This window comes from Electrona antarctica (genome assembly GCF_951216825.1).
Source record: "Electrona antarctica genome assembly, chromosome: 2".
Lineage (NCBI taxonomy): Eukaryota > Metazoa > Chordata > Actinopteri > Myctophiformes > Myctophidae > Electrona > Electrona antarctica.
Genome location: NC_136807.1, coordinates 3,002,291 through 3,028,490, shown reverse-complemented (window position 1 = coordinate 3,028,490; position 26,200 = coordinate 3,002,291). Strand labels below are relative to the sequence as shown.

At 42.9% G+C, this 26,200-nt stretch overlaps 1 protein-coding gene across 1 annotated transcript in view; it reads right to left on the bottom strand.

The window, feature by feature from the left end:
- Nucleotides 1-3,507: 3,507 nt before the first annotated feature.
- LOC306943652 (NFX1-type zinc finger-containing protein 1-like) overlaps nt 3,508-26,200 on the bottom strand; it is a 35,162-nt gene continuing 12,469 nt past the window's right edge. Inside the window, exons 7-17 of the mRNA XM_079530145.1 lie at nt 25,471-25,593; nt 24,841-24,971; nt 23,313-23,468; nt 21,924-22,044; nt 20,280-20,500; nt 18,894-19,033; nt 15,207-15,339; nt 14,942-15,109; nt 13,723-13,833; nt 13,241-13,336; nt 3,508-6,343 (exon numbers count right to left, since the gene is read on the bottom strand). Of these exons, the coding sequence (XP_079386271.1) occupies nt 4,160-6,343; nt 13,241-13,336; nt 13,723-13,833; nt 14,942-15,109; nt 15,207-15,339; nt 18,894-19,033; nt 20,280-20,500; nt 21,924-22,044; nt 23,313-23,468; nt 24,841-24,971; nt 25,471-25,593 (3,584 nt within the window). The 3' untranslated portion in view covers nt 3,508-4,159. The remainder of the gene's footprint in view (nt 6,344-13,240; nt 13,337-13,722; nt 13,834-14,941; nt 15,110-15,206; nt 15,340-18,893; nt 19,034-20,279; nt 20,501-21,923; nt 22,045-23,312; nt 23,469-24,840; nt 24,972-25,470; nt 25,594-26,200) is intronic.

Sequence of the window (26,200 nt, the reverse complement as noted above, 5' to 3'; positions counted from 1 at the left end):
AGACTTATAGCATGTCATGTAGACAGCACTATAATTGCATTGTATGTAGTCATAGCACGTCATAGTACATATGTATAGCACAGTATAGTATATATGTATAGATTGTATAGTTTAACTAGAAACAAATTTCAAGAAATTTGACTGGGTGCCTGCAGCTCTCCAAGTCTGTGCAGCATTTGAGCCACGGACCACCATTTTATGACATTTAGCCTCTCAGACCCTGTAAGGGTCCATTTGGTTGACTTTCAATGGGGTATTTTGTCTAAGTTTATTGCACATTACGTTGCCACCAACATTCTAATGCTAACATGCTAACATGCTAATACTAACATGCTAATGCTAACATGCTAATGCTAACATGCTAAAATGCTAATGCTAACATGCTAATGCTAATATGCTAATATGCTAATGCTAACATGCTAATGCTAACATGCTAATGATAACATGCTAACATGCTAATGCTAACATGCTAATGCTAACATGCTAACATGCTAATATGCTAATGCTAACATGCTAATGCTAACATGCTAATATGCTAATGCTAACATGCTAATGCTAACATGCTAATGCTAACATGCTAATATGCTAATGCTAACATGCTAATGCTAACATGCTAGTGCTAACATGCTAATGCTAACATGCTAACATGCTAATGCTAACATGCTAATGCTAACATTCTAAGGGGTCCATTTGGTTTCGCTCAGGGGGGCGGCCCGGTTCTGGCGAGCCGCCCCGTGTCCGAAACGGTTGAGAAATGACAGAGTTACGTGTTTCCCCAAATTTCTCTATTGACTTTCAATGTGTGTGTGTGCGTGCACATGTGTGCATGTGCGTGTGTGCGCGCGTGTGTGAGAGTTGGTCAGGTGACCTTGAATCATTAACAAAGTATCATTTTCACCTGGGTTAGTCTATGCAAACGCAAACAGTATTGAAAGTTAAAAGCCCACTGACTGTCAATGACAAATTGCTCTATCGCAAAAAGTAAAAGTCGAATGCGATTTTTGTTTTCACGGTGAGTGACCCGAGGCATTGAGGTACGCCGTGTGCGATCGTGGTATTGGTACGATAAAAAACGTGGTTATAAGAGCGAGTTAAGAATTGTGCTTGTGATGAAAAAATTGCTGACTCATTCAGGTATTTAACATGGAGTTTATGACACATTATGATGGTACACCTGTCGCTTTCAGGGCTGTAGTTCACGTACTGTATGTATCTGGGCTAGGGATGTTGAAAAAAGTTGAAAATCGACTCGATTTTCGACTCATGCCTTCCGCGACTCAAAAACGTATGAGTCGAAAAATCGTTTTTATTTTATTTTTTATTTTTTTGTAATGCCCTGCATGCCCTGGCTGCAGTTAGAGCGCCATCGTCCAAGGGTGTGGGGTGAAGGGGAAGGGTATCTTAGCAACACTGAATGCTCTGTCCCATTGGTCGTGTGCTCGTATCATGAGCCAATGGCTGCAGCTCTGAGCCCCCAGACCCCAGGTTCGCATCTCATTCCTCACGCTCAAAGACAGGTCCGCTCTGTTCTGAGCTGTGAGCGCTCTTCTCTTCTCGTGAAGAAAGCAGGACAGCGTTGTCAAATAAATCCCGCCGTCATTCATACTGTATTTATTCCCCGACCCGACATTAAAATACGGAACAACGTGCGTCCCGTATCAGTTCATTACGGGACTTGTGACAGGCTGCTGCAGACACTTGAGAGTTGGGAACTTGGGACTAGCTGATAGCATAGCAGCCGATAGCGCCGCTGCTCCTTCAGTGTCGTTGTTTACAAAATAAAGTTTATTTTTTATTATTGGGCTTTAATCATTGATGCAAATTCTAAACATATGGATGCAGCTGCAGAAGTTGTGTTGCTTAAAGGAATGCATAGTTGCGTTCTCCTCAACTGCTGCGCAGCAACAACAAAAATAAAAAAATAAAAAATAATGGAAAATAAATAGGAAAAAAAGTCGATCGACTCGTCGATTTGCGGCCTCGATTTATCGATTGGCCAAATATGAGTCGTTTGGCATCCCTAATCTGGGCTATGGTTGTGACATTGAGTGAAAGAGGACGAGTGTGGCTACAAAATTACCGAAACCCATGCGTGTAAAGTGAATATTTTGGCCGTGAGGACGATTTGTTCGGAGAATTTCGGTATAGTCTTCACATTGGCTTCTCACTCTGATCCGCTCTCTCTCTGGGCGTGCGACACTCTGAGTCGAGAATATTGCTCAGACCACACACACTTTGAACTGCGATAGCGGGCAAACCGTGCAACGTATTCGAATTCCGTCTGAACCACCACAAAGTCGATGGCCTCCTGTGCTGTTTGACGTTTAAATCGTGTTTCTACGTAACAGTATGCCAGAGCAATGTGGCTCCAAAGTAACATGTCGTTTTCTGTTTTTCCGCACGTTTCTCCATCGACTTTGAATGGGGCATTTTTCGCGTCGTTTATTGCGAATTACGTCGGCACGGTAACGCGAATCGGAAAGAAAAGCACAAGCACACCATTCCCGGCCGAGCCGCACGTTTTGATGTATATATTGCGGGGCTTTGGTAAACCGTGCGGCCGGCCATAGACGTCAAAGTTTCGCGTATTGATAATTATTACGATTAAGTATGCGTTTTAGATTTCAACCTGTGTTTCTGCCATTGCATGGCAGGCACCCAGAATTATATAGATATTCCACTGTTATGTTCTTAGTTTACGCATGTTTCATGATGTGATGTATTCCCATGCTTTTTGTTCTTGCTTAATGTAAATCGCTCTGGATTAAGAGCGTCTGCTAAATGCCTAAATTGTAAATTGTAAAATTGTAATTATTAGATTATTAGACTTTAACTCTTGAGAGCGTATGAAACCAAATGGACCCTGATAGGTCCACTGGTCCATTTGATTTCATTTTACACTCGTTAAATGATTGAAGTCTACACAAAAACAACGTTTCTCTGTTATTTCTCCTATGGTACCACATCAATACAGCATGGAATTGTGGACAAAGTCTTATCCAACTACAACAAAATATTCTTTAGTTTTAGGTCTGCGAGTAAAGATCTCTTCAAATGGTGGTCTGTGGCTTAAAGGGGAATTAATCCGTAACTTTTTTTTTTTTTTTTTTTACAAAAGTAAGTTGATAATTATGTATATTGACCAAAAATAATATATATATAAAAAATAAAAGATATAGGGGAGCTGAAGCTGGAGCTGGTCCTTCAGCTGCTCCTGGAGGGGTCTAACGCTAGAACTCCTATTCAATCGCGCAATTGTTTTTTGTTTACATCTGTTCTAGATGATGTGACAGCAACATGCATTGTTGACACTGCACTCTTCCTGGTCTACGTGAGCTGACGTTAGACCCCTCCAGCAGCAGCTCCAGCCCTATATCTTTTTTTTTTTATATTATTTTTTGGTTAATATACATAATTATCAACTTACTTTTGTAAAAAAATGGTTGGGGAGAAATTCCCCTTTAAATGCTGAATAAATAATGGCGCCTTGACATGAAAAGGGTTGAAAACCAAAATAGATTTTTTTATTTCTGTGAACGTCACAGAATGCATATTAAAACAATTTCTCTCAGCATGCAATGACAGAACAGGATATTGATCAATACAAACAAGCCAAACAGCCAAACATATCTAGACAACAATATATTATATGCATACTACAATACTAACTGTATTAACCCATTCTGGGCGGGAACCCCTTTTGGTGTTAGCATTATGCTATGCTTTAGCTATTGAAAAATAGCAGATCTACATAGCTTGTAGGTCTGCTATTTTTGAAAAATCGAAGAACCACTGACATAGAAACATAGCTTTTTCAGAAAACTGTCAGGATGTAGAAGACATTTTTAGAATCTGATCTCAGGTCAAAATGGGTTAAGGCCAGATGGGCTATCGGGTGTCAGGGATCAAAGGTCAGGCATAAGGAATGAAAAAATAGTCCCCAAAAATATAAAACTTCAATGGTGGATTCGAAAGTCTTTGTTGGTTGGCTTCAGACCAAAGCAACATATTGTGGCCCATTCATCTGACATCTTTAGGTTTGCTCAGTGTCACAGTCAGGGCAGCGCTCACTCTCTGCTGCCCCCTGCTGCCCCTTCACAGTCAGGGCAGCGATCACTCTCTGCTGCCCCCTGCTGCCCTGTCACAGTCAGGGCAGCGCTCACTCTCTGCTGCCCCCTGCTGCCCCGTCACAGTCAGGGCAGCGCTTACTCTCTGCTGCCCCTTCACACTTGCTTATAGCATAGACATGGCCTTTATGGCATCTGTACCAATGGTCAGGTTTCATCTGTATGGCTGAGACAATCACCTTACTGTGTTGAAGCAGGTCATCCAGGCTCTTCAATGCCTGTTTTACTTCAGTGTGTTGAATCATGTCATCCTGACCCAATTGAGATGGTTTAATTAGGAGTAATGGACGAGGACTTGGAGCTAACAATTTGAAACGGATGTTGCGGTCAGCCAAGAGGATCAGCTCCTTCAGCTCACGCTGTAGATCCCAGACCTGCTGGTCAGTGAACTTCTGCCTCAGATCGAGTAGCCACATCACAAACTTCTTAAGTCTCCCCTCAAAACGGAGTGCTTGGTCACCAGACATGTGCTCCTTTTGGATCCTTTTGAGCGTTTCAACTTTCTCAAGGAAGGCTATCTTGTTTTCCAGGACAGACATGTCCTTCATCATGAGACGGGAAGCGCTCAGTTCCAATGTGATGTTCATGTAGTCACTGTTTTGACTACTCATCATCCATTGGTTCCTCAGGGTCTTCTTCTTCTCTGCAATCTCTGTTTGGCTGCACCCACTGCGCTTCGCCTTGACTTTCTCCATCTCAGTCAGAATGCTCTTGATTTGGGTTCCATAGCGGAGGTTATTTCGAATTGGAGTTTGACACTTAGGGTCAGGGCAGTCCTTCAGTCGTATGGCCACCTGCTTCCCTTCATCGTCACCCGTCCCCATGTGAGAGTCCATGGCTGTTGATTCAACGAGGTGTCCACAGTCTTCTAATTGAACGTACAGATTGGCCCTGGTGGTGTCCTCAGTGCCAATGATAGTTGCATCACAGATGCGACATCCGTTTGGACATTTCTCTCCACAGATGCCTATGCAGGCATGGCCACAGTCAAGGATCTTGTCACAGGGATGGACACATGGTGGGCGATCGCATGGCTCATGGCAACGCTTGCTGCACCTCTGGTGAGGGCACTGCCAGGCACAGGGCTTAGTGCAAGGTGTGCACGGATGTCCACATGGGTGCTTGCACTTACTGTGGACGCAGCGGTTCTCACAAGGCCTGCGACAGGCAGCGCAATCAGAATCGCATAGACCCTTGCACTTATGGGAGCAGATCAGAAGACGTTGGCACCGTTGGGCACAAGAGGAGTGGTAGCGTCCCTGGTGGCAACTGTGGCAACTACCAGTACAAGCATGCCCACATTTGAGCATCTCCTGGCATGGCTCCTGACATGCAAACGTCTCTGGGTCTTGGTGGCAAGGAACCAACTGATTATGCCCACATTGGAGCAGCTTCTGGCATGGCCCCTGACATGCAAACTTCTTTGGGTCCTGGTGGCAATGAAGCATCTGTTTGTGCTGACACTCTGGCATGGTCTTTTCAACCATTACTGTGCACTTCTTGGGGCATGGTAGGTGGCACATGAGTGGGCACTTGTGATTCAAATCACAGAGAAATCTTGCACATTTCTCAGGACACTGGTACTCCTTATGCTCAGGGTCACGAGGATGGCAGAGCAATGTGCAAGGGTGGCCACATTCCAAACTGAAATCACAGTCTAGTGTGCAGCCTCCCTCGGGAGCTTGTTCAAAATCTTCAGCACAGGAGGCCTCGACCTGACGGTCTGGATGGTTGTGACAGCGGAGGGTGAGGGCGGTCCCGATCTCGCCCTTCTCCCGCAAGGTACCGAAGATGTCTGCCCACAGCTTGACTCTGCCCAGCATGTCGCTGTTGCAGATGCAGTAGAGAGCTTTCTTGGCCCGCGACAAGGCCACACAGACGCGGTTGGGGATTTTCAAGAAGCCGACCTTACCCTCTGCATTGCTGCGGACCAGAGATAACAGGATGATATCGTTCTCTTCCCCTTGGTACTTGTCCACAGTCTTTACAGTAACCCCTTTGAAGGACGGGGGGGGCATGAGTTTTCCCAAACAGAGAAGCTGGGCTGTGTAGGTGGTGAGGATGGTGATCTGCTGCGGTTTGTAGTCCTGTAAGAGCAGGTAGCGGCACAGGGCAACTACAAACATGGCCTCATGCTGGTTCTGGTGACTCTTTCCATCTTTCATGTTTTCTTCTGGGTAGGTGTGCTCCAAAAAGAATAGATTGGTTTTAAGGCCCTGCAAAGCAATCAATTGTAAGATGTATTTGTCATATTCAGTGTATGGAATTATCTTATATTCAGAATATCTAAATGGGGGGACAGGTTAAATAATGCATTTTGAAAACAGTTTTCTAAAAAACCTAATATTTGTCATATATCGAACTGGAAAAACATGATTTTAAAAGGGTTCCTGGCTAATAAGCCTTATAGTGGAGCAGATAAGTGCACGTTATAGCGAGAATCGTTCAAATGGTGATACAAGCATGAAATTTGGTACATATACTCTTCAAATCCCACTCTTTTAAAAAATACCGCTGGCCACGCAAAATTCCAAGATGGCGGGCCCAAAAATCCAAGATGTCCGTCCAGAAATGAGGTTTTTGAGTGGTGTAAACCACTCCTACAACTGGCTTTTTTGTGCAGAAAAAATGAGCATGGTTGCTATGTTCAAAATAATTTCTGACGTAATTAAATCACACCCGGGTGAACTGGATGACCGTAGCAACCATGCTCATTTTTTCTGCACAAAAAAAGCCAGTTGTGAAATCACATCCGGGTGTGATTTCATTACGTCAGATCAGAGCTGATCAGGCTATATAATACCTTACCTTATATAATACCTCACATCGGACAAAAACTCCAGCTGAATCAACTTCATGGTCACAAATCATCACATCAGAAGACGACCCTACCTAGCCAAAGATCTTTAAAGACGGTGGGAAGCCCAATAGACGGTCTGACATTACGTCAGACCACAGCTGATCATGCTATATAAAACCTTACACCACTCAGTTCACACGGGTGTGATTTTTCCTTTATAACTTGAAATGCATTGATTTTAAGCCACATAAATGTATTGAAGGCGAATATAAAGTTGGGCATTGCGGATAGTTTGGTGCCAAGTACATGTCTGCATTACGGGTCTTGAGATACAGCATATAGGTACTTTTACAGACTCGGGAAAGCTAGAAATTTGTAACATTGATTGTTGTTGAATGAATGAAATTAAGTGAATATGGTAATACAAATGTTATTTTCATAACCCCATATTTTCAGTAAGGTTATAACATAACTAAATGCAAGATGGCGTCCAAGATGGCTGCCATTAACTTGACGTAATCATATTTTAGCAACTATGACACATTACTTTTTGGCGTGCACCTGTTTTTGGTCTATGAATCGAATTATAGGTACTTGGGAGAGCAAAAATATGAGTTTGAGACCCACACAAGTATAGTGTTACACCTCACAGAGCTGTACACACGAGACCCAGTTTATAGCACTTGTACCTGCCACGACAGCCAGATTTACTGCCACATTTGGTGAGCTGTTCGCAAGATTTGGCTATTGGAGAGTTGGCTGTCCAGAAGACCTGTCATTCCTCACCAACCTTCTGCCATTCCCAGTCTGCAGGGTCCTCTGCTTCTGGCTGACACTGGCAGCACTCTAGCACGACCATGGTGTGTTGGAGCAGAGCTGCTCTGGTTGGTGGGATTGACTCATAAGGCCTCTGCTTTCTGGTGAACATGTCAAGCCTGGCCTCATCCACAGTAACAGCTGTGCTGGATCTGTCATACATAGTATGACAAACTTCTCCAGAATCTCTAGGTCACTATACTCCACTGTGGGAGGGTAAATACCCAGTTTGGAGAATACAGGCGAGGCCTCTGGACATATGTCCCATGTCTGCCAAGCAGCCCCATATCCATTAGCTAGTAAACCATAGTTGTTAGTTAGTAGTGGTGTCAAAAAATATCGATATGAATCGATAATCGATTTTAACATCAACGATACGACTACATCGATGCACGTGTGTCTGGATTCTAAAGTTGTGAATCGATATAATTCAACTAACTGCGGGAAAAACACAGATGTACAAGCCCAAAGCGCTGTGCATTGCGACGGGTAGATAACTTGTAGATCTGCTACTTCCAGCGCAGGAAGGGCGCATGCTTATGACGCTCTTTAACTTTGCATCAGTAGCCAGCGACAGTCACAACACACGAGCAGCGGACGGGGTGCACAGGCAGATCCGGCACAACTTTATTGCACACATCTGTGCTTTCATCCACGCTTCCATAGCCTTTTAAATCTTATTTCCCATCCACGGGCACAAGCAGTGATATCAACAGCTTCCACCCGATCTGTGGTGGTGTTCTGTTGTCTGACGAGGGAAGCTACTAGCTAGTAGCTAGCATGGGAGCTAACGTTAGTTTAACGTCCATATAGTTAGGAGTCCTCCTTATACACTATGTACTTTCCATCCGTTCCCCAACCCCTCACACTCGCTGCTGCGTTTACACGGGCAGACACAAAGACGAATGGGAACATCGTTGCGTCTGCCCGTGTTTAATGGTCAGGGTTTCACTGTCCACAGCAGGCAGTCAGACCTGTCAAACTATGCACTTCCAAAACTCAGAGACATGCCACCAACTATAAATTCAAACCCACATCTGGAATATTGCTATAGCTTTCATTTATTTTATTCCATAGTCTTAGTTTTTCTCTAATAAAGTTGGTTTTATTTGTTTTCTCATGTTCTCCTTGAAAAGTGTCTAAGCATTATATAAATAATATTATTAATATCACTATTATTATTACTACTTGTAATTCATTGATTCACTCATATCCAAATCCATTTGAAAAAAAAGCTCACTGCTCAGGTCAAATAGGCCTATTGATATGCGATTAAAATGTGATTAATTGAGATTAATTAATCAATCACAAAGCCTCCAATTAATTAGATGTTTTTTAATGAAGACCCAACCCTATTCTTTATAGATCTAGCTTCAAATAAAAAATCTATAGAAGGTTAAATGTGTCAGATCGCAACGTATCGTATCGAATCGCATCAAATTCCATGAAGTTCCACAAAATCGAAATCGTATCGATTTGGACTGAATCGAATCGAATCGAATCGTTCTGTATATAAAATGTATCGTCCCCGAATCGCATCGTAGCCCATGCGTATCGATACGTATCGAATCGTCTTGTAAGGGAGAGATGCACACCCCTATTAGTTAGTGATATAGTTAGATAGCCCACCTGAATTGACAGGGTGTGCCACCGCGGGAGAGCCGAGCCAAGGGTAACGGGCCTTCAGTTACCCAGATGGTGTACAGATCACACGGGACTTACATGGCACTGGATGAATAATCGGGCTAGGTGTAGGTTAAACAATAACTGAACCTAGTTGTATCCCATACAGGAATGTGTGTTATTTGATTGAACCCAAAATGGCAGATTCAAACCCCATGTTTGTAAAAACACAAACTGACTGGTCTAAATGTTGTCTTTGTCAAAAAAGACAGCACAGACACAGACCTACAATTAATTTGTCTATATCTGGATATCTGGATTTCATAAACATACCGATGTTTCATAAAATCCAGCAAATGCCATTGATCCTGGATCCAGCAAGGCTGGATGAAGGTCCTTCCCTGTTGCATTGAGCAAGGGTGGAAGATTGTACTCTTGCCAGAAGTCTCAGCTGACCTCTATCCGTGAGACGTATGTCCCACCAGTTGACAAAGAACCTGAGGCAGACATTCTCATTGTAGATGGGTCAACTTTGGTCCATGCCCTGCCACCAAAAAGATCCAAGACATTTGAGGACTATGCAGCTCTCGACTTCCTACCAGTGATACACATGTACACCAGCAAGTATCTGGTCTTTGATGTGTACAGCCCATCAAGTCTTAAAGCTGAAACCAGGTCCAAACGTGGCCAGGGAGGAAGACGCAAGGTGACAAATAAGAACACCATGCCATCTAACTGGCATAACTTCCCGAGGCACAATGACAACAAGACAGAGTTGTACCACTTTCTTGGCGACAAGATTGCACAAATGTTTGCTCCAAATATTATGATTGTCACAAAGGGACCTGTCCTCAGCACTCATGAAACTAGTCTTGATGGACTGGATAAATGCTCTCACGAGGAAGCTGACAGCCAAACATGCTGCAGAACATGGTAGCCAATCCATCATAATCAAGGCAAATGACAGATGTTCTTGTCTTAGCACTAAGTGTTATTGCTGCTCTTCAAGAGGCTGGACTATAAAAGATGTGGGTTGCATTTGGGCAAGGTCAGACCCTGATCAATGTGCATGACCTAGTCCACAATGTTGGCCAGGAGAAGGTCAAAGGCATGCTATTCTTTCACGTGTTTACAGGATGTGTCACCGTGTCAGCCTTCCGTAACAAAGGCAAGAAAACTTCTTGGCAGACATGGGACATAATATGTCCCATTGTTCAGTTTGGCCCACCAGTTTTGGAGATATGGCTTATAGAGTAATGTCTTGGAGAAAACAGCGAGTTGAGAAAACAGGCTTGAAAGGTTCACTTCTGTGGTCTCTAACCTTACACCTAGCTACATGTTTAAGCATTTATTTCATATTTACATGTCGATTTCAGTTCTGATATTTATTTCAGACATGCTCTAGTATGTGAAGAGTCTGCCTGTGCTATAAACTCATTTTGGAGAAAAAAAGAAAAAAGTTTTTCTCCTCTGGTGAAAAGCTGGAATTTGCGCGATGGCAGGCTCTCAGTCAAATCTGGTCACATATGTCCAGAGGCCTGTATTCTCCAAACTGGGTATTTACCTGGAGTATAGTGACCTAGAGATTCTGGAGAAGTTTGTCATACTAATGTATGACAGATCCAGCACAGCTGTTACTGTGGATGAGGCCAGGCTTGACATGTTCACCAGAAAGCAGAGGCCTTACGAGTCAATCCCACCAACCAGAGCAGCTCTGCTCCAACACACCAGGCATGCTGCCTACCAGGCTGGTTGTGTGTGGGCCCAGGCAACCCAGTGTCAGCCAGAAGCAGAGGACCCTGCAGACGGGGGATGGCGGAAGGTTGGTGAGGAATGGCAGGTCTTCTGGACAGCCAACTCTCCAATAGCCAAATCTTGCGAACAGCTCACCAAATGTGGCAGTAAAGCTGGCTGTCGTGGCAGGTGCACTACACTTGTGTGGGTCTCAAACTCATATTTTTGCTCTCCCAATTCTGTAAAAGTACCTATAATTCGATTCATAGACGAAAAACAGGTGCACGCCAAAAAGTAATGTGTCATAGTTGCTAAAATATGATTACTTCAAGTTAATGGCAGCCATCTTGGATGCCATCTTGCATTTAGAATATTATGTTATAACCTTACTGAAAATATGGGGTTATGAAAATAACATTTGTATTACCATATTCACTTCATTTCACACAACAACAATCAATGTTACAAATTTCTAGCTCTCCCGAGTCTGTAAAAGTACCTATATGCTGTATCTCAGGAAACCGTAATAGATACAGACATGTACTTGGCACCAAAATATCCGCAATGCCCAACTTTATATTCGCCTTCAATACATTTATGGGGCTTAAAATCAATGCATTTCAAGTTATAAAGGAAAAACCCCATTTCTGGACGGACATCTTGGATTTTTGGGGCCGCCATCTTGGAATTTTGCGTGGCCAGCGGTATTTTTGAAAAGAGATTTGAAGAGTATATGTACCAAATGTCATGCTTGTATCACCATTTGAACGATCCTTACACTTATCTGCTCCACTATTACATGTATATGCCTTTATAATTGCCTTCTATAACTAAAAACACATTCAATATTTTATTTATTTCATAATATAAATAGTTTTCTATTTTTACTCAAGGGGCCCGTCGCAAGTTAATGATGTAATTCTTTGTCCATGTGTGGTGTTCTAACTAAAAAACAACTTAAAGGACCACTTCACCACTTTTCAACCTATCTTCATATAATAAAGGGTATGCGCATGCTTAAAGTGAATGGTACATCGAGTGGCAAAGCAACATGCAAAGTGAGTTTAACATTGTTTAATGCAATCAGACAGGACTTTCTGTGTGGATGTATGGGCTGTCAGGGCCAGAAAATAGTTTTTGCCACTCAGTAGGCGTCCCTGCATAACTTCCGGGTTTGGTGATGATGTCACGCGCATACCCTCTATAGGTCCTCACTAATAATGATGAAAAAATGGTGCAATTTGTTTCTACTCGGTCTGTGTCTCATAGGAGGGCTGTGGGCACTGGGCAGTTCAGAAACCGTCTTCCAGTGACATCATCGATGGGGAATCCAAGCTAATAGAAACTGCAGGCTTTCTAGTCCTGAAAAGTTGCAATGCGAAAATGGAAGCCATCGTTCTCACGATAATGAAAATCTAAATATTTTTGTAAAGAAATCTTGTTTAAAAAGAAATCTGCCTAATGATGATTTCACTGGAAGACGGTTTCTAAACTGCCCACAGCCCTCCTATGAGACACAGACTGGTTTCTAAACTGCCCACAGCCCTCCTATGAGACACAGACTGGTTTCTGAACTGCCCAAAGCCCTCCTATGAGACACAGACTGGTTTCTGAACTGCCCACAGCCCTCCTACACAGACTGGTTTCTAAACTGCCCAAAGCCCTCCTATGAGACACAGACTGGTTTCTAAACTGCCCACAGCCCTCCTATGAGACACAGACTGGTTTCTAAACTGCCCACAACCCTCCTATGAGACACAGACTGGTTTCTGAACTGCCCAAAGCCCTCCTATGAGACACAGACTGGTTTCTGAACTGCCCAAAGCCCTCCTATGAGACACAGACTGGTTTCTAAACTGCCCACAGCCCTCCTATGAGACACAGACTGGTTTCTAAACTGCCCACAGCCCTCCTATGAGACACAGACTGAGTAGAAAAAAATCGTGCCATTTTATCATGATTATTAGTGAGGACTTATTATATGAAGATAGGTTGAAAAGTGGTGAAGTGGTCCTTTAATACTTCTTAAAGTAGGCATCAAAATAATAGTAGTAGTACAAGTATGCAGTGCTAGGGAGCTGAAATGCTGGGGAGCTGAAATGCTGTGGGAGCGTATAGTGGAGATTTTAATGAAACGCACCGTGATGTCCTCGTGGTCCATGACAGAGGGGTGGTTCTTCAGGTCAGCGTAGATGTGTGGGGTCAGGAGACACGCGATGTTGGGCTTCATGCGATGCTGCAGGCATACAAAGACCAACATGAACGCAACGCAAACGCATACTGTCAGTGTTGAAAAAGTTACAAAAAAACAAAACGGTAATAAATTACCTATTACAGTTACTTAACCCATTTTGGGCGGGAACCCCTTTTGGTGTTCCCGCCCAAGCATTATGTTATGCTTTAGCTATTGAAAAATAGCAAACCTACAAGCTGCTATTTTTGAAAAATCGAAGAACGACTGACATAGAAACATAGCTTTTTCAGAAAACTGTCATTTTCAAACAGACAGTTTTAGAATCTGATCTCAGGTCAAAATGGGTTAAATTGATGGATTATTAAATGGTTCATGCATAAATGAACGTCAATGACAGTTTTGCTGATTTGTGAAACAAAGCAACAAACCTGGCTGTTGAGTCTAACGTAGGGCAGGTCCATTTTGATCAGCCTCTCAAACATGGACACCTCCAGGTCGTAGTTCCTTCCCAGATCATATACTGTAGCACTGGGCCGCAGCTGAGAAGATAGTTATAGGAGATCATATAGGTCTGAGATCACTGTAAAGTTGCATCATGCACACAGCAACCGCTGCCATTTCCATTATTAACCCATTTTGGTGTTAGCATTATGTTATGCTTTAGCTATTGAAAAATAGCAGATCTACAAACTCGGTGGCGCGCTATGAGCTTGTAGGTCTGCTATTTTTTTTAAATCGTAAAAATGCGGCACAATCGTTTTTTTTATTTTGACGTCAAGCCTAAATGGGTTAAAATAAAATAAAAAACAGCAGCTGCTGCCTCATGTGAGGACGTGAATTGTCATTTTTACTTAGGTAAATAAAACGATCTTACAAAAGTGTGTGTGTGTGTGTGTGTGTAGTGGCTAGAGCGACTCAATGCGTGATAGACCCTCAATGCAGCCACAGTCACCACACAACACTCATGTAGAGCAGCTTACAATGCAGTACTGGTGGGTGAGATTACAATTAAAAAAAAAAAAAAAAGTCTAAATGCCTTGTTTGTGCAGGCAGACAGCACGTAGACAGCACTAGAATTGCATTTTTATGTAGCCATAGCACTTTATAGTACACTTTATAGTTTATGTATAATATATAATATAGTATAGTATGTATACTTTACATAGATACTCCACTGTTACGTTCTTAGTTTACGCTTGAGTCATGATAAGTACTTTTTATATATGTGATGTATGCCATGCTTTTGTTATTTGTTTTTGTTATTGCTTAAAGGGGCATTCCACTCGTTTTCAACATTTTACTATGTCATTAATATACCTTAGAGCTGTTGTGTGGAAATAATAAAAAAGTCCCCCCATTCTGTGTTTCCTAGAACTAGAGGTCTGAAAAAAAATCATTAACATGGTGAAACACATCTTGATGATGTCATCAAGATGTGTTTCACCATGTTAATGATTTTTTTCATAATTACAGTTCTAGGAAATACAAAATGGGGGGACTTTTTTATTATGTCCACACAACAGCTCTAAGGTATATTAATGACATAGTAAAATGTTGAAAATGGGTGGTTTTCCCCTTTAATGTAAATCGCTCTGGATTAAGAGCGTCTGCTAAATGCCTAAATTGTAAATTGTGGTGCTTCCTGACCTGCTGGTGGTCTCCGATGAGGATGAGGTGCTCACAGGCTGCGCTCAGCGCAGTGATGGTGTGGGCCTCCAGCACCTGTGCAGCCTCTTCTACAATCACCAGCCGTGGCTGCACTTCCTGGAGCAGATTACGGAACTTGGCCGCTCCCGTTGTCGTCATGCCAACGACCTAATAATGGGCAGATAGATTTTTCCATTTTTAACTCTGTCTACTAATAGAACATAATGCTACTATTACATTACATAGATTTCAACTAGTAGTGTACCTTGGCCTTCGTCAGGACATAGATACGTTCATTGCGTTGTACGTCATCTAGTCGATCCACCACACGCTGATAGGCCTCTGTAGGACGCAAGGCTTTGCTACGCAGTTCCATCCTGTAGCGTGCAACCCACAACCTATAGACAATTTACAATTCAGGCATTTAGCGGACGCTCTCATCCAGAGCGGCTTACAATAATCACGATAGTCACATACAGTACATCAAATGCAGAGAGACAGGGTAGTGCCTCAGTGAACTAGGATCATAGGTACACCAAGAAACTAGCATCAGTCTAAAATACACTGATTGATGATTGATTGATTCTTTATTTAAGTGTCATGCTTCCGAAGAAGCCCCGCCCATATGGACTTACAGGACACTTTACACTTTACATAAACAATGGCAATAAACCGACATGACGGTTTGCAAACAATGATCAAGTGAATACCAAACTGACACTCCAGATCCTTACGAGGCAGATTACATAATATACAACATAAAATAAATACACTATAAAAACACTATTTTTAAAAACACAACGACACCTGTGCCCTTCTGGGCACAGGTCTCCACCAGGGCAGGTCAGGTTGTGGCCTCCTGGTGGCGCTATAATAGGCCAATGTGAAAAGGGTGCCATTTCTTCATACGCCTTTGATGGCAATTGGATGATTTGAGGCATTTTGTTCCAAAAATGCAATGTTTTGCAAAAATCAACCTGTTGGTGGCGCTATAACAGGCCAATGTGAAAAGGGTGGGATATATTCCTCAGCCTAGTAAGAAAATGTGTGAAAGATTTCACGTAAATTGCATGCTGCGTTCATGATTTGAGGCTTTTGTTCAAAACGGGGCAATCTTGCAAACTGTGAAAGCCAATTATAGCCAATTAGGATGGAATATGAAATATCGGACAGATCCGACTTGAGCACTTGACCATAGAGATACTGTGTAACGATTTGTGAGATTTTTGGACAGAATGTGGAGGAGTAATATCAAAAAATGTGTTTTACAAAAGTCGGCCTCCTGGTGGCGCTATAAAAGGCAGATGCGGAAAGTGCAGGTCAAAGGTTTGTCCTTAGCCTCTAGGGAGTGTGCATGCGTTTCACACAGATCGGTGCAGTTTTAGGTAAATAATGTGAAAAGCTGCCTCATGGTGGCGCTATAACAGGCCGTTCTGGAAAATGTGGGGCAGAGGTTCATCGTTGGCATCCAGGGAGTGTGTGTGCAAAGTTTGCCATCGACCGGGTTAACGGTGCCGGAGATTAGCTGGTAACAGACGGACGGAAGGAAGGAAGGACGGGCGGACACACACACGGACGGAGTGCAAAACATACTCTCTCCCCATGCCTTCGGCCTGGTGGAGACAATAATAATCTGTACATTGAAACAATAGCAGGAGACCAGGTAAACAATGGGCCTAGCATCTGTCTAATATGCTACAGCAGGGGTTCTCAACCCGTGGGTCGCGACCCCTCGGTGGGTCGCCAAATTATTTTGAGGGGTCCCCAAATTATATTTAAAAAAAAAAGAAAAATGTTAATGAATGGCTGGAAAATGGAAATGAAGAGTTTACATAGTACATGCATAAACTTTCCTTAATGATTATATCTGGTTTCAGTATTCATTTATGATTTGTATTGGGGGTGGGGAGGGGCTGGGGACCCCCGGAAATGCTTTGGCCATGTCTCGCGACCCCCGGGGGATCGCCAAAGCATTTCCGGGGGTCCCCAGCCAAAAATGTTGAGAATCCCTGTAATATGCTACAGTATCTAAATTCAACATTGTAGCCAAGAAGACAACAAAAACCTAAGTAACAAAAACATGATAACATCTAGACATTAGCATGAAACGAGCAGAGCGTGTCAGGAAGGGGGTGCTGGGAGAGTGAAGTGCTGAGGGGTGGAGGGTGAGGTGGAGTCTGAAGAGGTACACAGACAGTATGGATGTATAGTATGAAACAATAGGCCTATGACAGCACTAAGCCTCTCAAAGCTGGATAAATGGACTAAGACTAACAGGCTGGACAATGACAGTGTCATGGTTTTATTGTCTCCACCAGGCCGAAGGCATGGGGAGAGAGTATGTTTTGCACTCCGTCCGTCCGTCCGTGTGTCCGTCCGTGTGTCCGTCCGTGTGTCCGTCCGTCTGTGAACAGCTAATCTCTGGCACCGTTGGCTTGATCGCAGTCATACTCTGCACACACACTCCCTGGATGCCAGAGCTGAACCTCTGCTCCAAAGTTTTCACATTGGCCTGTTATAGCGCCACCAGGAGGTCGCTTTGTGCAAAACAAATGTTTTGACAGTACACCTACAGATTTTGTCTAAACATTACGCAAATTGGTACCCAGTCTCTCTACAGCCATTCAACGAAACGGGTCTTTCAGATTTTTCAGACTCCATCCTGATTGGCTACGATTGGCTTCCAAAGTTCGCAGGAGTGCTCCGTTTCAAACAAAATGCTGCAAATCATCAACACATCGTGTGATTTCCGTGAAATTTTGCACGCACATTCCCACTAGGCAGAGGAAGAAATGCCACTTGAATATTTTCAACTCAGCCTCATGGTGGCGCTATAACTGGCCGATTTGTGTTTTTAACTATAACTGCACCGATCTGTGTAAAACCATGTATGCACACTCCCTAGAGGTCAAGGAAAAACCTTTGCCTGGAATTTTTCACATCTGCTCTTTATAGCGCCACCAGGAGACCGACATATGTAAAACACATTTTCTAATATTACTCCTTCAGATTTTATCCAAATTTCACGCAAATCGGTACACATGCTCTCCATAGTCATGTGATCATGTGATTTGTAATTATCCATCCTGATTGGCTACGATTGGCTTCTAAAGTTTTCAGGAGTAGCCCGTTTTGTACAAATCGCCACAACTCCTCAACACAGCATCCGATTGCGGTGAAACTGTGCATGCCTATTCCCACTACTAGGCTGAGGAAGAAATGCCACTTGACAGTTTTCAATACACACACACACACACACACACACACACACACACACACACACACACACACACACACACACACACACACACACACACACACACACACACACACACACACACACACACACACACACACACACACACACACTCTCTCTCTCCTATCCTCCTGGTGGAGACCTGTGCCCAGAAGGGCACTTTTTCTAGTTGTTTACTGCTTATGTAGTCTTGCGTGGCCAGACTGTTGCCTCTGTAGTTCCAGACTCTATAGCATTCGGAGATTGTGGGATAGTTGTCTGGTTACACAAGACTACTGGTTATGCAATACCTGTTGTACCTGCTGCCAGGGTAGGCTGTACCCATTGTACCTGCTGCCAGGGTAGGCTGTACCTGTTGTACCTGCTGCCAGGGTAGGCTGTACCTGTTGTACCTGCTGCCAGGGTAGGCTGTACCCGCTGTACCTGCTGCCAGGGTAGGCTGTACCTGTTGTACCTGCTGCCAGGGTAGGCTGTACCCGCTGTACCTGCTGCCAGGGTAGGCTGTACCCGCTGTACCTGCTGCCAGGGTAGGCTGTACCTGTTGTACCTGCTGCCAGGGTAGGCTGTACCTGTTGTACCTGCTGCCAGGGTAGGCTGTACCCGTTGTTACCCAACGTACCCAGTGCAGTACCCGCAGGCATACTGTAGGCCTACTTGGGAACGATACAAGTTATAGGGTTAGAAAGGGAGCCGTACCGATAGAGTCTCCATCTGTCTGGCGGACTGAGGAGCCAAACATCCACAACGTCTTCCTCCTCTGCTTCGGTCATGTCCGAGCCCCGGTCCAGCTCTTTCCTGATACTGTCCCTCATGTGTCTCTTCTGCTGTCGTTGCATCTGCAGTATGGAAGCACACAGGTGCATGGCAAGGTTTGACTAGTTTGAACCCACATTAATGACATTGGGTTTTTTGTTGTTGCCTCAAACCTAGGAAAATGTTTTATCACTGTGTGATTAGCCTGGAACTCACCTATGCTTTTTATGGCATAGCTAGGCAGCTCCCGGCAGGATCCGCCGGGGGAAACTATGCGCAGCTGCTAGACATGAGACTAATTAATTAGAGCGACAGAGAGAGAGAGGAGTGTGTATGTGTGCGTCAATTTAAAGGAGCATTCAGTGATTTGAGTGATTTGGAAAACCACCCAGTCCGCCCCGGTAACAAAATGTGCACATGCACGCTCTACAGTGGGGGGAAGTGCAACAGGCCAACAGCATGTGCACCAAGGCCCGCCCCCACTCGATCATGATTGGAGGCATCCTGATTGGATGAAGGTTTTGCCACCCGCCACCAAAACTGAAACTAGGGTTTTTTGACCGCAGGGGCTCACTGGGGACAGGGAGGAACTCCTTATATGGTCAGCACACTCTATAGTAGGGAGGATTATCCAGAAAAAAAGAAAAAATAAGTGATATTTAGATTAAGTCAAATCACTGAATATACCTTTAACAAAGGTGCAGACGATCAGAAATCAGCAGAGAGTGAGTGATGTTTGCGCTAGGCCTACTCTATGTAGATGATCTAGTGATGTTTGCGCTAGGCCTACTCTATGTAGATGATCTAGTGATGTTTGCGCTAGGCCTACTCTATGCCGAATTGAAGTGGACTCGGACCCAGACTTTTCTTTTCTCCCTGCAGGAAATAAAAACGTCTGGGTTTCCGAGGCTACTTTGTGATGGACAATAACGTTTTCCATTTTAAATTTGGAATCTTTCTTCTGCACTGTAATTTAATTATCTTCCTATTTTACACTATGCTAATAGAGCCTTAATCCTACCTGATTCATTGTGTACTTTTGGGTAACATGTTTTTGGGAACCCCTTTTGGCGTTTTAAACATTATGTTATAATTTAGCTATTGAAAAATAGCAGATCTACAAGCTCATAGCGCGCCACCGAGTGGCGCGCTATGAGCTTGTAGATCTGCTATTTTTGAAAAATCGTGAAAATATTTATTTCAGAAAACTGGAGGATTTAGAAGAATTCTTTTTAATTTTGAGGTCAGGCCTAAATGGGTTAATATGCTATTATTATTGGTCAAATGTGCGATGTTTATGTAAGATATTGTTCGCTTGTTTTCTCTCACCTCCCAGCCCTGATCGCTTGGCTCTGCCTGTCGTTCAGTATGGTCAATTTTCAAAGCCAGCATTTGCACTTCAAGTGCTGCCATCATTCTTCTCTCCGTCGCCTCGTCCCGCTCGCTTCTGGTGGTGCGGACGTCTTCAAGGATTCGTTCAGACTGGATCCAACCGGCCTCCTCCATGATGTCAATCATCTCCTCATCCTCCACTGTAGCTCGCTCTGCAGCTTAAATGAATAATACAATACAATACAATACAACTATTAAGATTACTCTTCAAATTCATTCTTTACAATGTATTTCGAAGAAACACTTAGCTTAACCCATTCAAACCAGATGTGTGTCAATTTATACTTGGCTTTTAAAAAAATAGAACATATTCAAGCTCATAGCGCGCCACTTTGTGCCGTGCTTTGAGCTATTTTAGATTTTATTATTTTATTTTTGCAAATCTTTGAATATATGTCAAAGCAAACTCAAATCTTTGATTCTGGGGGCAGGGGGGGGGGGTCTGCGGCCAAATACATAAATTACAATTTTACGTGGTCCTTGACATGACAATGTTTGAGAACCACTGACAGAAAACTGTTAGGATTTAGAAAACATATTTGTAGAATCTGCCTCGTAATGGGTAAAAGCAGGGGTGCCCAAAAGGTAGATAGCGATCTACCAGTAGATCACAGGCTGTGCAAGTAGACCACATGACATGCTCCTAAAATATATAATATAATAAAAACTATTTTTGGCATCTGCCACTTGAATTAAGGTGACTTGATTGAGTGACATAAAACATAACATAAAAAGCAATACTTTGTTTTCAGAGCGTTGCAGACAAACATTACAAAGTTATAATATATATATATAAAAAAACCTACCACTTCCATTTTGCCCTTCTATTTCCCATTCTAAGTGTGTTTGTCTTATATCTAACGCCTCAGGTAACTATTTTCAGCAATGGGATAATATTCTTTGGGGTGGGTAGATCTTGTTGAGTTGCAGTTAAAAAGTAGTTCTCAAGTCAAAACAGTGTGGGCAGCCCTGTAAGACCCAACGATGCTTCTCGGTAACATTTTTATTTTAATTAATTACTTAATTATTATTATTTTTTTTTCTGTTCTTTTTTCACCAACATCATTTATGTTCATTGTTTAGTCTTGCAATGCCATTGGTCATGATATTTGCATATAAATACCCTCCACAGAGGCACAAATGTACACAACTTCAAAATCTCTGGACATTTTAATCAAAATTGACCTATGACCTTTAATCTTTAACCCTGATAAAAGTAACTAAAATGCATGTAATACATATATTTGTGTGATCATTAGAATGTCTAGAACATGTATTATGTATTATTGTGAAAGATATCCACCGAATGTAAATTATTAATTTATTATTATTATTTTAATAATTATTATAAATGTGCATAAGATTTTCATTAAACATTTCTTTTTTTTTTAAACATATTTTTTTAACATAAGTCCTAGTAGTACAAAGTAGTGGTAAGGTTGAAATCTCTTTTTTGCAAGTAGAAATATATCCGGGTCTTACTTAAAAGGGAAACTTTGACTGTTCTGATGCAAGGAGTTAACTTGTTGTAACATGCAACAGATTGTGGACTATATGGTAGGCTCCACTTTAAAACCTCACCTGCATTTACAATGGTCTCCTCTGTCGCCCTCTGCTGGAAAACAGTGGAATCAATGCCCAACCACTCCATTATGGCAGAGGGATTCATCTTCTTACCACCGCCCTCAAACCCATCCTGATTCTGAAGGAGGGACATTACACAAACAGTTAATGATTCTGAAGGAGGAGGGACATTACACAAACAGTTAATGATTCTGAAGGAGGGACATTACACAAACAGTTAATGATTCTGAAGGAGGAGGGACATTACACAAACAGTTAATGATTCTGAAGGAGGAGGGGCATTACACAAACAGTTAATGATTCTGAAGGAGGAGGGACATTACACAAACAGTTAATGATTCTGAAGGAGGAGGGACATTACACAAACAGTTAATGATTCTGAAGGAGGGACATTACACAAACAGTTAATGATTCTGAAGGAGGAGGGACATTACACAAACAGTTAATGATTCTGAAGGAGGAGGGACATTACACAAACAGTTAATGATTCTGAAGGAGGAGGGGCATTACACAAACAGTTAATGATTCTGAAGGAGGAGGGACATTACACAAACAGTTAATGATTCTGAAGGAGGGACATTACACAAACAGTTAATTATTCTGAAGGAGGAGGGACATTACACAAACAGTTAATGATTCTGAAGGAGGGACATTACACAAACAGTTAATGATTCTGAAGGAGGGACATTACACAAACAGTTAATGATTCTGAAGGAGGAGGGACATTACACAAACAGTTAATGATTCTGAAGGAGGAGGGGCATTACACAAACAGTTAATGATTCTGAAGGAGGAGGGACATTACACAAACAGTTAATGATTCTGAAGGAGGAGGGACATTACACAAACAGTTAATGATTCTGAAGGAGGAGGGACATTACACAAACAGTTAATGATTATGAAGGAGGAGGGACATTACACAAACAGTTCATGATTCTGAAGGAGGAGGGACATTGCACAAACAGTTCATGATTCTGAAGGAGGAGGGACATTACACAAACAGTTAATGATTCTGAAGGAGGAGGGACATTACACAAACAGTTCATGGCAAGCCATGTTATTTCCTGACAAGACTATTGATTTGGCCAAAGTAGATTTGGCCAGTTTAACCCATTCTGGGCAGGAACCTCTTTTGGTGTTAGCATTATGTTACGCTTTAGCTATTGAAAAAATAGCAGATCTACAAGCTCATAGCGCGCCACCGAGTGGCGCGCTACGAGCTTGTAGGTCTGCTATTTTTGAAAAATCGAAGAACGACTGACATAGAAACATAGCTTTTTCAGAAAACTGTCAGGATTTAGAAGACATTTATAGAATCGTTCCCAGGTCAAAATGGGTTAATATCCCAATACCCATTAGCCGTTATATTCTGCCCGCATGACTCACAGGTACAGTTGAGCGGTGCAGGCTGATCCAATGTCCCCTTGAAGTTGACATGAACGGCTGTAGGTAAGCCTCTTGGAGGATTCCTTTCAGACTGCAGCTCAGTCCCGCCATCAGAGGCCTTATCTCGTTCTTCACCTTATCCAGCTCCTCGAAGATCTGAAAGAATACAAAGACCCTCAGTGCACAGAAGCAGTGGTTCTCAAAGTGGCGTTCAAGGGGTCCTTGAGGGAGTTCCAGGGGGTCCCCAGAGAAATGAGTTGATACATCATCAAAATACAATTTAACTGTATTATAATGCTTCTGTTATTCAAAAATAGACGATCTACAAGCTCACGAGTCGCATCTTGGCACGTTGTGAGCTTGTAGATTGGATATTTGTTTTATTTGGAATAGGCTTAGGATATTGCGTTGGGTTGGATTAAGAGCGTCTGCTAAATGCCTAAATTGTAAATTGTAAATTGTATTGTAAATTGTAAATTGTTGTGTGTATGTGAAGAAGGAACCATTGCTTGCCTGTAGTTCATGGAGATTTTATGAGGGTTAAACTGGTATATTGTGTATTTGTCATATGTTCTTTCGATACCCTTTGACATGGTGAAGTCCAGAATAATTACCTCCAGCTGAGTATAAAAGGCTCGGCTACCAGGTGATAGGACATGGTGAGAGAGCTGGACACTACCATGTCACCTGCCTACCATGTCACCTGTCTACCATGTCACCTGCCTGTCTCTTTGTCCCTTTTGCCATCTTTTTTCATTTTTCTGTGGTGAATAAATACACCTTTCGGTTGCACCTTACCAGCAGCTCTGTACTAGTAGTAGTTCCAGCCGCTAATTGGGCCATTCGATCATGTTAGAATGGCCCAATTAATTGTTCTTTAAAATCTTTAAAAAATAGTTAAAGGTATATTCAGTGATTTCACTTAATTCAAATATCACTTCTTGTTTTTGTTTTGTTGTGATAATCCTCCCTACTATAGTGTGCTGACCATATAAGGAATTCCTCCCTGTCCCCAGTTAACCCCTGGGGTAAAAGAAAAAACACACCCGTGTGAACTGAGTGGTGCAAGGTCTTATATAGCCTGATCAGCTGTGGTCTGACGTAATGTCAGTGACCATAGTAACCATGCTCATTCTTTTGAGGGACAGGTACACAAACATACACACACGGGTACTAACAAAGCCAGTTGTTGGAGTGGTTTGCACCACTCAAAAAACGTAGGTTTCGTTTTTGGCTAGGTGGCCCAGCAGTCATCCAATCAGGATAGAGATGGGCCTTCCGCCAATCATGATCGAGCGGGGGCGGGCCTTGGCGTGCGTGCTGATGGCCTGTTGCGTGTCCCCCCACTGTAGTGAGTGCATGTGCACATCTTGTTACCAGGGCGGACCGGGTTCTTTTCCAAAACACCCAAAATACTGAATGCTCCTTTAATTGTGATACCAATAAATAGGAACTTAAAATATACTGCGTTAGTGCTATTGACTGGTCGGATGGGTGGGCCGTGAAAGCTGTCAAGATTCAAGCTCACCTCTTTCTTTGCAGAACGGAGGTAGCTCGGCACGTCTCGGGTCAGCTCCCGGAGGTTGAATTCCTTCAGTGCGTCACTGCTGCTCCGGCCTCCTACTCTTACAATGCCCTTTGGCAGAAACTTAAGGATACCTGTGGCACAGATAGAGGCGGTAAAGTCAATTATTTATATAGCGAGCGCCTTATCAAAACAAATATTAGAAGGTGCAAAAAATATCACATTAAAATTGAGTAACACAAGTTAAAGAGCTAGCGAAACATGTGTGATTTTAGCAGCTTTTTAAAGGCATCAGTTCTGACTCTGCATTTCGTAGACCTGATTTTGGCAACGTTTCTTTAACCAATTTTGGGCGGGAACCCCTTTTGGTGTTAGCATTATGTTATGCTTTAGCTATTGAAAAATAGCAGACCTACAAGCTCATAGCGCGCCACCGAGTGGCGCGCTACGAGCTTGTAGATCTGCTATTTTTGAAAAATCAAAGAACGACTGACATAGAAACATAGCTTTTTCAGAAAACTGTCAGGATGTAGAAGACATTTTTAGAATCTGATCTCAGGTCAGAATGGGTTAATGGGCAAGTACAATTTAATTTAGTTTTAATTCAGGACGTGGACATGTGAAAAAACGTACCCTCGAGGAACTGATCCAGGGCGTGGTTAGTGAAACACACCACCAGCAACGGGGCGCCGCTGCTCCAGAGAGTCCCATTGGTCAACAGAGCCCGAGCAATCTTCAGGGCCACAAAGGTCTTTCCTGGAGACACAAGATGTGTTAGGGGCGACTCACACCTTCGCATCTAGCATACAACATTGATGCATGCTAGATGTATGAAAGGGTTTGTTTACATCTTGCCCCAATGCATTTCCAATGGAAGTCACATGGTTTGACACAACATTTGTGTTGTACGGCTTTCGGCTGTGTTTCGACTGCCCCCCACCCCCTCATACAACACAAATGTTGTGTCAAACCATGTGACTCCCATTGGAAATGCATTGTGAGCTTGCATCAGTCAATAAGTCTCATGCATCAGCTATACATCAATCTGTTGTGAAGGTGTGAGTCAGGCCTTAGTGTCGTGATGACAAGACATGTAACAGCTACAGTGGCAGACACAGGAAGCACAAGAACACTACTACTACACATTTTAAATACAAGTTACACATTTGAAACATACTGTAGTGCAGGGGTTCTCAACCCGTGGGTCGCGACACCTCGGGGGGTCGCCAAATTTTTTTCTAAAATAGCAGACCTACAAGCTCGTAGCACGCCACTCGGTGGCGTGCTATGAGCTTGTAGATCTGCTATTTTTCAATAGCTAAATTATAACATAATGCTTAAAACACCAAAAGGGGTTCCCGCC